Source organism: Lepidochelys kempii, chromosome 2 (genome assembly GCF_965140285.1).
Source record: "Lepidochelys kempii isolate rLepKem1 chromosome 2, rLepKem1.hap1, whole genome shotgun sequence".
NCBI lineage: Eukaryota > Metazoa > Chordata > Testudines > Cheloniidae > Lepidochelys > Lepidochelys kempii.
In genome coordinates, this window is record NC_136381.1 from 107,357,713 (window position 1) to 107,370,316 (window position 12,604).

The window sequence follows — 12,604 nt, forward strand, 5'->3', positions numbered from 1 at the left end:
ACTTTAGGGTTAAACTCAAACTGCTAAACAGCACAGCTGCTGGAAATCTTTTGAGGGAATTCCCAGGACAATCAAAATCTTTAGAGAGTGACCTAACCACCCTCCCTCAAAATTAATTTAAAAACTGCAAACATTTGCAAAGAAGAAAAGCACATTTGTGGAAGGCCAGGAGAAAAATAAAAGGGAGTAACCTACTTTTCCAACTATGTATCTATGAAAATATAATTATGTATTTATATTTACAAAGTGAGGAAGGCTGATTTTTTTCCACTTATTGCTATATAATGAAGGCAGGTACAGTGGTAAGAGACAGTAGAGAGCGCAGTATATTGTGATACAGGGAACCCTGTTTCCTGAAAAATTGTGATAGTTTCTGCTATACGACGCCTTCTAAATCCATATATCTGTGTGTTTTGTTTTTTGTTTTAAACCTGAATAGGTGTGCTGCTGGTGGTTCTGCTGGTATCAAACATGTTCCTGCCAAAGAAAGGTGTGACCTCATTGCCAATCTGTCCCAGTGGGTCTGTTGGTTGTCAGGTCTCCCTTGGGAATCTTTTTGACCGTGCAGTTAAACTCTCACACTATATCCACTCCCTCTCCTCAGAAATGTTCAACGAATTTGTAAGTACTCAGCATTTTATGAGTGAGACTTGACAGAAACTGCAGTACAATACTTTAAAAAAAAACACAAGCGGAGCTTAGGAATACAAAATGGTTCAGGCTTGGGGAAACAGGGTTAGTAGTATCTGTGTCCACTACAGCACACTCCCCTCCAGAGTCTGGAATGGAGCTCAAGATTCCTGAGTCTGATCACACCTCTGTGGTCAGCAAATATCTGTGAAACCCACTGGCAAAGTCTGTCATCCCCCTCCAGCACTGGCCCACACAGAAGTAACAACCTACGACTGCAATGAGTTACTCCACTAGGTCCAGTGGCAGAGGTCTGTGTGGTGGAGCTAAAGGTTCTGACCCTGCTGATGAATCAAGTGGGTGTCAATAAGGTGCCACATGGAGGAATTTCTGTTCTTTCAGTTTGCTTTTCAGAAAGACCTACAAAATTGCACAATAAACTAAATGAAAGGAATATTAAGGTTGAAAACTCGAGCACTCAAAAGTTAGGAAATACCAAAATGAAGGTTGCCTGGTCAACCTTAATTCATCCCCTTTGTCATACACATTATGATTAGGCTTGGAAGGACTGGTAAATGTCAGTACATTGTGGATTTCACCGTATACATAAACTAACAAATATTTCCATTGATAATAATCAAAATGTACAGATAGGCAAAGTAAGAAAAACGCTGCTTGAGAACTTATTAGAGTTTGATTTAAGGATATTTACTTTGATTATTTGACATGTGGTGCTGACAGTTTGTGTTTTAACAGTTATAAAGCTTTAACCTTTTGAATCTCAGCATTTGCGGTCATTAAACAATTATTGTCTGACCCCCCTCATCATCTGACCTACTTATTTCCCACAATTATTAAATAGCTAATAAAATTATTCAAAATAGCCATAGATATTATCCATTGAAAAATCAAATTCTGCCAAGCCTTATTATGATGCAGTCTTTAATTTTACATGATCACATACTTTTTCCCCATAGGACTGGACCTTTAGTTTTCTACAAAGAACATTAAAACATTTTCTAGGGCATAAGCAAACTGTACCAGGTCTCATTAAACTGACCCTTTGTTCAGAAAGGTTGGATCTGGACTGACTCAATACAAACTCAGATATCAAAGACATCAAGTGTCCTTCTAGACTCCTTGATGGACATTCCTTCTAGACTCAATGATGGATCCTTAGGTGGTATAAATTGACATAGCTTCTTTGACTTCAATGGAACTATGCCAGTTTATACTAACTGAAGAGCTGGTTCTTAATTTTTATATTCACTTCTTTAAAATTGAAGGTCAACTCCTTTACCTCCCTTACATTGCAGGCTTTCAGTCACTGACTGCTGAGCTTATACATGCTTGATATAAAATTTGATGGCAAAAGTATAGGTGCCAATATTTGAAAATTATTAATAAGGCAGTTTGGGAGGGAGAGGAGGAAGTAGAAAAAGTATCTCCAGTGAAATATACCGAACAAGATTATTCTTTTGGGAGGACATAGCTGTACAGTTATAAAGCGCCACAAGCAAGCCATAGGCCAGTTATACCTAGAATATTTGAGGAAACTCTGCCATTCCTATCACAATATATTTAAATAACTTCAAAATTGTAACTTAGAAATAAAGATATCCACATAGTTCATTCTGTGGACCACTTTATAAGAAAGATTCTCCTCTCACATATCTTACCCCCCAGATCTCCAAATCCCCTATTAGTTGATTCTCAAAATGATTTAGTTTATCAGACCACCAGAAAGGGTTGTAAGAACCACTATACTAAAATATAGGAACTATCCCTTCTAAACAGATTCTGTGCAGGAGTCTAATCCCAGAAAGTATTTTCCTTCCACAGTTTTAGGTCATATCAACTCAAATAAAAGAATCTGATCCCAAACTACTTCTCTGTATAGTGACTGGACAAAACACAGCACATGCAGAGATGAAACCAAAGGAACAATACCTACTTAATTTCCTTTAGAATATCTGTGCCATGACTCATCTATTTATTTATTTATTTCATAAATGCACGTTGTTGTTGATCCACAGGATGAGCGCTATGCTCAAGGCCGTGGGTTTATTACAAAGGCCATTAATGGCTGCCACACTTCCTCCCTAACCACTCCTGAAGACAAAGAACAAGCTCAGCAGATTCACGTGAGTCTCATTTTTAACCTATTTCAGAATGAAAGGAGGAGAAAGAGGCAATAGTGAAATTAGAGCTGGCTAGGCCACAATTAGTTGAAAGAGATAAAACAGTTACCGTATATACTCGATCATAAGCTGGTTCGTTTATAAGCCAACCCCTCCCCCCCCAAGATGGATAAGTAAAAATGGAAAATTTTTATGACCCATTCATAAGCTGACCCTATAATTCAGGGGTCAGCAAACTTTGGCTCCTGGGCCATCAGGATAAGCCGCTGGTGGGCCGCGTCCACAGGCACAGAGGTAAACCTAAGTAAACAAAGTGTCCCGGTACGCCAGCTGCTTACCCTGACGGGCCGGGACAGCAACTGGTGGGGAAATTTTTTGCAAGGGAGAAGCTGGGGGTCAGGGGAGTAATCCCTGTGACCACCCCCCACATGACCCCACCCCTAGCCCGGGAACCCCACACGATCCCCATCCCATCCCTTCCCTTCCCACCTTATCTGGGGAGGGCCAGGGGAGGATGTCTCTGGCCTGGCCGGAGCTGCTCCAGCAGGCTGGGTGGTGTGGCCGCAGCATGTTCCAGTGGGCGGGGCCGAGTGGCGCGGCCACAGCCTGCCAGCCCTGGAGCTGCAGCTGTTTCAGAGGCTGGGGGGGAGAGCAGCATGGCCAGAAGTGGAGAGACTCTGGCTCCACCTCTTCTCTTCTGGCTCTGCTGGCTGTGCTGCCTCTCCCTGCTCCCTCTGTTGGGGGGAGGGGCTCTCTCTCTGTACCCATTCATAAGCCGACCCCCTTCTCTGATGCTTCCCTTTTTTACTAAAAAATTCGGCTTATGAACGAGTATGTATGGTAATTAAAAATCAAATGCAAGGAAAAGAAAAGTAGAAAATGTCAAATACTGATGAAAATTCTTACAGATATTCAGTTTCAATATATGTACTATAAAAGAAAAAATCTTACTCCTGTTGCTCTCAGTCTCCCTCTCTTCATATGTTACATTCAGTTACTGCATATTATTTCAAATTACTCTCTAGAGCAGAGGCCAAGTCTTTCTTTATATCTGTATAGCACTCTCATTGGAGCCTTTGGGCATTACTTTAATACAAATAGATAATAATTAAGCATGATAATAAAAGGTACAGGAAGGACCAAAGAGGGCCTCAGTAGTCAAAGAGACACATAAATACAGTAGGTACTATTCTATTGGCTCTATAGTTACTGTAGCAGTTGACAGACTCTAAATAGATAACCATGCAATAGCCACCAGATAAGAAGTGGCCACATCATCACTCAGATAGAGACTTTAACAACACAAGGTAATTGCAACAATCAAACAACTTGTAAAGAGAGTCATGTTGGATATTGCCACATTAAATTCTGAATTCTCCATTTAACAATGGCAGCCATAATCAGAGATGTGTATGTCCACCTTCTTTTAGCCCTTGAAAATGCTTTGGAGAGGACAGTGTGCAAGCTTAGTCACCAAAGAGTTATGCCAGAGTTTGATGTTTTACCAGTTGCACCCTAGTCCCAGTTTTGCAATCCCAAGATCCTCCTTTTAGAATATTACAATAGGGTTACAAATTCTCTTTCTTTTAGCACAGGAGCAAATGCAGAATATAAGTCCCATGTGTCAACTTCAAAAGGTTTCTAGTGCAGCAGAATGGTTAGCAGCACCCCCAAAAGAGCAAAAGCTTTTTGAGCTTCCACCTAACCCCAAGCAATGAAAGCTTCTAAAGAGAAGAACTTTCCTTGGAAGCAAACTTTTCAAAGGGGATGAGGAGGATGACAGGGCATGTTTACTATGTTCTATAGACAGTAGAAGTCCTTTATAAAAGGCATTAAGTGGCCTACCCCAGAGTGCATCTTCCATTCCGTGCTGAGATTTTTCTTCAGATCCCACCAGACTTCTAAATCTGTCTCATTAAAAACTGGCTAATTATCAAGTTAAATGCAACTCCATTCAGAGAGGCTAATCCTAGTCACTCTCACTATACAATATACTGTGGAGACAATTTTGGTGATATTTTGTATTTGCAGTATTCTATCACCATTCATCCAATTCTCTTTTAACACATTTTTAATAATAACTGATTGTATGTACATGAATACACCATTTGCAGAGGGGTGAACTGAAATATATGGAGAAGACAAGTGATGTGCCAAAGGGCACACTGCAAATCGGTGACAGAGCTAGAAATAAAATCGAGGTTCCCTCAGTCTTAGACCACTGCTCCAACCTGAGTGCAACACTGCCTCCTCGTGCTGCCTTCATATAGTCTTCTTGCTTTAACTGCATCTTCTTAATGTTGATGAACAGCATGAAGACCTACTGAATTTAGTGCTGGGAGTACTGCGCTCCTGGAATGATCCCCTGCTCCACCTGGTCTCTGAAGTGCAAAGTATCAAAGAAGCTCCAGATACCATTCTCTGGAAGGCTGTGGAGATTGAGGAACAGAACAAGCGTCTTCTAGAAGGAATGGAGAAAATAGTTGGACAGGTAGGTGAGCATTAGGGCCCCAATGTCCTAGTTCAAAGCTCCCAGGAAGCCACATACGGGAGTAGGCTCATTCTGTTCAGAGCAGGAGAGTGATGGAGGGGGAGGGGGAGGGGGAGGGATTCTCAGCACTCATCTGCTCTAACTGATTCCAACCATGTACTGTCCCTAAAGGGACACCTGATGATTGGCATGGAATAGCTTAGCTTCCATCCTTCCTGAACACATCCCTACACCAGGGGAGGGTGCAGTTGGAGCAGGACCTAGGTCTGCTGGCGTTCCATCACAAAAGAGGCCCCCTGGCACCAGGCTGAATTATAATTGAGAATCTGGCCCACAATGTTGCCCATTGAAGAAGCAATGCCTTAATTCCTTCCCTTTTTGGCCACTAAGAAACTATATGCTGTTATTGCACTACAGTTTTGGTGTCTATGTGTAGACAGAAGGAAGGGATCACCTTTTATAAACAGTTGACACAAAAACATCCTAAAGTCCAACATATGCTACAACACTGACAAGCAGAACTATATAACTAGACGCTAACATGCTTCCTTTCATACTCAATGATTAATATTTGAAATGTGTGTCATCTTAACCTTGTGAGGTGGTTTGTGGATACTGTGTTAATATCCTTTGCCTAATTTTTAAGCATCTTTTTATTTCTCTAAAGAGGCTAGAAAGTCAGATTATTTTTAATTTTAAGAACAAGTAATTCTGTCGATTAGAGGGGAAGGAGAACTTTTTTCCTGCACAGATGGGTATTCATTTGTATCTTTAAGATTATGCCAGGCCTAATGATGCCTCCTGGAAAAGCTTCCACTATGCAAGAGTCTTTAGTCTAGTAATGGAATGATTGTGATGCAGAAGTGAAAAGACCATATATGTACAAGAGATGATAGCACTGACTATCATTAAGGTTCCCAACATTTCCCCTTATAAGACCCTGTTTCCAGTTGCTTATAACTTTGCCAAACTAACTATTTGGGCTGAAATTTCCTATGCTGGGTGTCTGCCTCAGGCTGGATTTTTTGGAAAATTTCAGACAAAATGGCTGAGTCGTTTCCAAGAACAAAGCTAGGGAAAAATATTCTAGGTGACCTTTTCTTTGAAAACCTTTAGTGGCCTCATACTTCAAGTAGCAACTTGAAATTTGGCAGGTGGGTGGGCTTTGCCTCCATCTGAAGAGCCAACCAAATTTATCCAAGAGATAAGCCTTTGAAAATTTGCAATTCACACATGCTCAATAGAGACTTGTTACAGCTTAATTCCCCAAACATTCCATCTGAATTGAATGTGTTCCACCCTGGGGCTTCAGGGGTCTGAGAAGGACTTTCCCTATAATTGATGTTCCTGGCTGCTACAGGCTGTGATGAGCCTGGATCCAGGGGGAGTAGACTGGGACAAGGAGCCTGGGGAGTAAAGACTGGGAGAGTTGGCATGAGGGAGAGAACTGGGACTGGGAGTTTTGGGAAGAGACTGGAATTGGCTGGGCAGGGAGACTAGCACTGGGAACTGAGTGGGTTGATGCTGAAATTGGATGAAGAGCCAGAGGATACTGACCGAGAGCCAGAGTGGACAGGATGTGTGGGGCTGACTGGAAGCCTTGGAGGAAGAGAGAGAAATTGGATGAGGAGCCAAAAGTGGGGAACTGGGACTGGAATGAGAAGCCTGAGTAATTGAGACTGGGACTGGCTACAGGAGGAGAAATGAGACTCGGACAGGCTGGAGAGGAAGGAGCAGAAGGAGTCAAGCTTGGGGAAAACAGGCAGAAGACTTTGTGGCCACTAGAGAACACATTGCTCCAAAGCCTGGAAAGGAATTCAAGATCCCTGAATTTAACCATTCCTCTCCTGAGAGCAAATATCTGTTTCATCCCCTTATAGTACTGATTCACATAGAGGACGACAACCTACTACTGCCATCATTTACTCCATTGGCTCAAGTGGCAGGGGTCTCTGTAGAGAATCTAAAGATTCCAATTCTGCAAATGTCCCATGTGGGTGACAATATGATGTCCCATGAGGGAATTTCTGTTTTTTCAGTTTATTTTTTAAAAACCTAGGAAATTACACCCACAAAAACTGCATTAAAAGGACATTGTTAAAGTTACAAAGTCAAGTTCTCAAAAGTTAGGAAATGACAGATGAAGGTAGCCTTAATTCAGCCCCACTCAGCCTATGCATTATTATACAGTCTTTACTTACATGATCACAAACTATTTTTTCCACAGGACCCCTGCCTCATTCTGTGCACACATTCAACCTGCTCTTGGGATGAATCAGGGTTGGATAAAGAAAGAGGCTGTTGTCTGAAGGGGTCCCTGCCTTATTTACTCTGAGAAATCAGGTCCTAGACATCTCACAGATTCACAAATTCCAAGGCCAGAAAGGACCATTGTGATCATCCAGTCTGACCTCTTGTAAAACACAGTTAAAGAATATATTTCTTTTTGAACTAGAGCATTATCTCAAAAAGTATTCACCCAAATTTAGTGGATACTTTTTACTTTAATCTCTCTGTTCCTCAGTTCCCCATCCATAAAGTGGGATATTAACAAAATAAATATTAAACAAATTCATTAATGTTTGTAAAAAGAAAAGGAGTACTTGTGGCACCTTAGAGACTAACCAATTTATTTGAGCATGAGCTTTCGTGAGCTACAGCTCACTTCATCGGATGCTGTAGCTCACGAAAGCTCATGCTCAAATAAATTGGTTAGTCTCTAAGGTGCCACAAGTATTCCTTTTCTTTTTGCGAATACAGACTAACACGGCTGTTACTCTGAAACCTGTCATTAATGTTTGTGAAACACTCAGATACCATGAGGAAATAATAATTCATTCTTCAGAGCAGGGTTTGAATAGCATGCAGTAAATAAGGCCTAGGTCACACACTGAGCAATGAGGAAAAAAAAATATTGAATAGTGGTTCACTGAGTGCTCTGCACCCTGTGCACTGAATGACACAGGTACTTCATGGAAAAAGTAATTTGTGATCATGTAATTAAAGACTGTATCATAATCTACACACACATGGAGGCAACCTTAATTCTGGCATTTCCTTACCTTTGGGTGCTTGACTTTGCAACCTTAATACTATTTTTAACATATATATCTATATATATAGTAAGTAATATATATAGTATTGCTTACAGCTCTCCAAACTGGAAAAGAGGTGTTTAAGAGTCTGTTCTTGAAGTCTTGCATTTTGCAAGGATTCCCTGACAATAAACATGGAATCTTTCCTTGCAGAGGTGTCCTCCTCTCTGTCTTGGATCTGGTTCCCGAGCATTATGAGAAAGTCTGTGACACATGGTCCCCCCACCCCCTAGTTTGGTAAGCCTAGACAACATAGTTGTCTCACAGTACCCGTACATGAGTTATGAGTAACTGATTGAAAGCTTTCCTGTCTAAAAGCAGCTCAAGTTTGTTTATGTTTAATGGGACCTCTGACAGATCCCATAAATCAATCAGTAGCTGAACTGGGCTTTACAAAGTTTCAGACTTCACTGGCTTTGGTCAAGTTCTAAACAGCTGAACATCCTTAAGAAGTGCTCACAGTATTCACTAACTTCTATTAGAGCATAAATAAAACATGGTCTTATTCTCTCAGTTTGGAGTCTGTTTAGACAGCAACCTGACTTTGTTCATGACCACAAATGCATCTATCAATTAAAGCTGAGACATCTCCATCTATATCCATCTGTAAAACCTGCAGGAAGGGGTCCAAGAAAACAGTGGAAATTAAGTGCTGCTAGAATTATCTTCTTACATTGTTCTCATTCTAGAAACAGATTTAGAGATCAGGTTGGCAAGATCAGTAGTGTCAAGTCATGGTTTCTTATCCACTGGCAAGACTATTGCAGTGTGGCCAATAGCTTGCCCAGACAGAGACAGCCATAGGCAGTCTTGGTTTGTAGTTGTTCCCCACTGGTTTTCACAGGAGGGATGAATCAGCTTTGCAAGTGGTGATAGGAAGAGATGATCCTCCTGCTATTAAGTATAGTTGTCCTTGACAAGAGAAAATGGATGAAAACTTCTTCAAATGAGGGGAGTTTAACCAATCTTTATTTTAGACGCTCACTGACTACATGAGTTTTTACTCATACTCATCTATCAGATTTCACTGAATCACTTATGATTTCCCCTCATGTTCTACTGGACCCCAGTATTTGCTTTGTAGAAGTGGATGTTTATATGAAGAAGCACTCTTGATGTCTGTCTCTGCCTTTAACATACTCCTGAGGCTGTCCATACCAGAGTCATTGTCTCAGAGAAGGCCTGAGACAAAGCTGGGAGGGGGGCACATGTAAAGAAATCCAAAGAGCAGATCCATCCACCTGCCCAGGAAAACTTAAAGGCAGATTGAACCAAGAGGCAATGCCATTGGCAGGTCTGCACATGATGGAAGGACTGGCTTTGTCATGAAATCAGATTCCATCAGGCATTAGAGCAGGTAAGCACTCTATATACTGTAGAAGAGCAAACTTTTAGTGAAAGACTGATAGCAAAATCATATAGATACACATAGAAATATAATGTGGCATTATTTTGAGGTACAGATTTAATGTTCCATACATTAGGGTGTATCATGCCTCGAAGATCTTTGGAACCATAATGTAAACCAGATGTTTTTTTACAAGCTTCAATCAATTAGACAGCATACCCAAGGCAAGCATTACTTGGCTCTTTGGTGCTTTACCTAGAACTCTCTTGTCTGATTCCCTAGCTTCTATTGCTTAGCCTAGTAGTACTGTCAATGAAATACTATCACTTTGTTTCCTTTTGATTAGGTTCATCCTGGTGAAATAGAAAATGAAGTCTACTCCAGGTGGTCAGGTCTCCCATCCCTGCAAATGTCAGATGAGGACTCCCGTCTCTTTGCCTTTTACAGTCTGCTACACTGCCTGCGTAGGGATTCCCACAAAATTGACAACTACCTGAAGCTGTTAAAATGTCGCCTTATCCATGATAGCAACTGTTAAGTATTCACTAGGCCCATCCCTCACTGAAATGATATCACTAAATCGTTCAAGGGGGCCTTCTTGTTGCTTTGTCATTTTTTGTTGCAAACTTTCTGAGAAATTACATTGTGCTGTATAAAGACCACCAATAACGTTTATGCATGTTTACATGGTTTCTGGCTGCAGTCAATAATGTTGTTTATCTCAATGTTTAAAAACTTTTATCATAAATCCCTTGTACTGTAGTAATACACTGTACTGTTTACTTAACTCAGCTACTGGCATCTCAGTGATAACCAAATCATGCAAATACAAATACAAATATTACTAAAACCAAAATGCATAAATATGTGAGTTGAATCAGTGCAGGAAAAATGGTTGCTATGCCTTAAATCTTTAGCAACACAAGCTTCTTCTTTTGGGTCTCCATCTCCAGTTATTGATGCACAACATGGGCTGTCCTAATTCCCTCCTCCCTACCCACCCCTAAAATTAAAGGGACATAATCTAGAGGATTAACCTCAGCACTGGAAAGCAAGGTGGTCCTCCATTCCAATCCTAATTCTCCCACTTTCCAAACATTACTTACTAAGTCCTCACAACATCGCTAAGAAGTACGCATTTAGTATTACCTGCATTGTACAAGTAGGGAAGCAGAAGCTAAGAGAAGTTAACAGACAAATTGTTTCCACTAAATTTGGGTGCTTCAGTTTTTGGGCACCCAACTTGGCACACTGAGGTTGAGCACCCAAAAACGAAGTCACCTAAAATTATTAGGCATTTTGGAAAATTTGGGCCTAAGGTCTCCCAGCAAATCAACTTGAGAACCAAGATTGGAACATGGGCTCATAGTTACTAGGCACATACTTATTTGATTAGACTACAATGCCTTGTCAGACAAGTCACTTAATTTCTCCATGTCTCATTTTAACCATCTCTCCAGTGGGTATAATGATAGTTGCTTACCTAAACTGCATGTGCTGCGTACATATCTGGATATTTTAAATCCTTTATAACTTCATATTTCATTTTTATACTATATTGTTATTCCCATTTTACAGCTATTTAATGAGAGGCAGAACAAAACAAACTTCTTCCTAGTCAGTCACTACTGACAACTGCTATAAGCAGCATCACTTTAGCCACCACTGAAATACAGCAAACAATGGCTGGGCGCAGCAGCTGTTTAATAGTCTACAGGTGTACAACACAACAGTTAAGGACAGGGAGCAAATGGGTAAAACTGGGTAGGCCGAATGTAGTTGCTCAAAGTGGAGTTTCATCTGGATAATGGAAGTAACATGCCTTTTGTTGTAAAAACAATGCCACAAGTTCTTTATTGATCGCAAATGCTTAGAACTTCAGTTTGAGATCTCATTTTAAAAAAAAAAGGCAGCACATCTCTCTAGTACTCAGGAGGAAGAGCATGACCTATTGAATCACAATCAACTCAAGAGCTCCTATCTATGTGTTGAGATGTCCCCATGATAATTAACTTTTAATTTCTCTTGAGATCAAAGTCCAAAGTAGCGTGGCTACTGACACACACACTTTGAATTCAGGTGAAATTAGCCTAAAAACAGTAGACATTTCTAATTCCAGAGCTAAAATAACTTTCTTCACTCTACAAAAAACTAGTGAGATTTGATGTAGCCATCCAAAAGGAGAAGTTAGCAGCTTCAAAAGTGCAGCTTCTCAACTTCCCTCAAACAACTGTTGTAATGGATAACTCATTTTTTTAAAAAGCATAAACATCTGGTTTCTTGTAGCTTGTTTTAGTATGATTTGGGGAGTTTTTTTATTTGGTGGAGAAGCAGAGGAAAGATGAGCAAAAATGAATTTTAACAACTGAAAAGTAGACTGGGATTGCAGCTGTTTAGCTAAAGGGACATTTGAAACAGATCTGGTTAACTTACTGAGTCATCGCAGCTGTCACAGAGAGAGAGAGAGAGACACACAGAATCCCATAACCATAGTCAAAATTAGACCTGTCCTTCCCATGTCCTGGCAGAGACAGTACCTGCAGGATGCAGTTTCTACTCTCCAGGTCTTCAGGCATCTCCACAACATGGCTACCTAAAGTTAAGGGAGAAAGTAAAAATGAGGAAGTCACTGGCTGCAAACATGTGAGGTGAGTCAATAACAAAGCTCCCACTGAATTCAGTGGAGTCCGGATTTCACTCCTGATATTAGAAGCAAAAATCAGATGCTCAGGGAAAGGTCATTTTTAGTTTTTAAGAGCTTTTGTTCGAAGGTTATATTAAATGATATAGGTGAAAATTCAAAATTCTTACAACTTTAAAAGTATTCCTAATAACTAAACCTGAACATTTCATGGAAGAAAATGGAATTTGATGGGAGGAAGCTGTTCTATTTTGTATG

General features: G+C 40.5%; 2 protein-coding genes across 18 annotated transcripts in view; one reads left to right on the plus strand and one right to left on the minus strand.

Moving 5' to 3' along the window:
* The window catches only part of LOC144930211 (uncharacterized), a 778,762-nt gene that overhangs the window by 383,597 nt on the left and 382,561 nt on the right, over positions 1–12,604 (minus strand). For 10 of the 17 annotated variants that reach the window (XR_013635332.1, XR_013635334.1, XR_013635331.1 and 7 more), the window contains 2 exons: positions 12,243–12,298; positions 5,003–5,232 (listed from right to left, as the gene is read on the minus strand). Coding sequence is in view for 8 of the 17 variants with exons in the window: in XM_078851597.1 (XP_078707723.1) it covers positions 5,003–5,085 (83 nt within the window). In the remaining 9 variants the exon portion in view is untranslated. The remainder of the gene's footprint in view (positions 1–5,002; positions 5,233–12,242; positions 12,299–12,604) is intronic. The other 7 variants (XM_078851599.1, XM_078851600.1, XM_078851595.1 and 4 more) reach the window with 1 other exon arrangement.
* Positions 448–10,243, plus strand: PRL (prolactin). Its single transcript, XM_073331892.1, has 4 exons — positions 448–621; positions 2,667–2,774; positions 5,083–5,262; positions 10,052–10,243. The coding sequence occupies exons 1-4, from the start codon at positions 472–474 to the stop codon at positions 10,241–10,243; spliced, it is 630 nt and encodes a 209-aa protein (XP_073187993.1). The 5' UTR covers positions 448–471.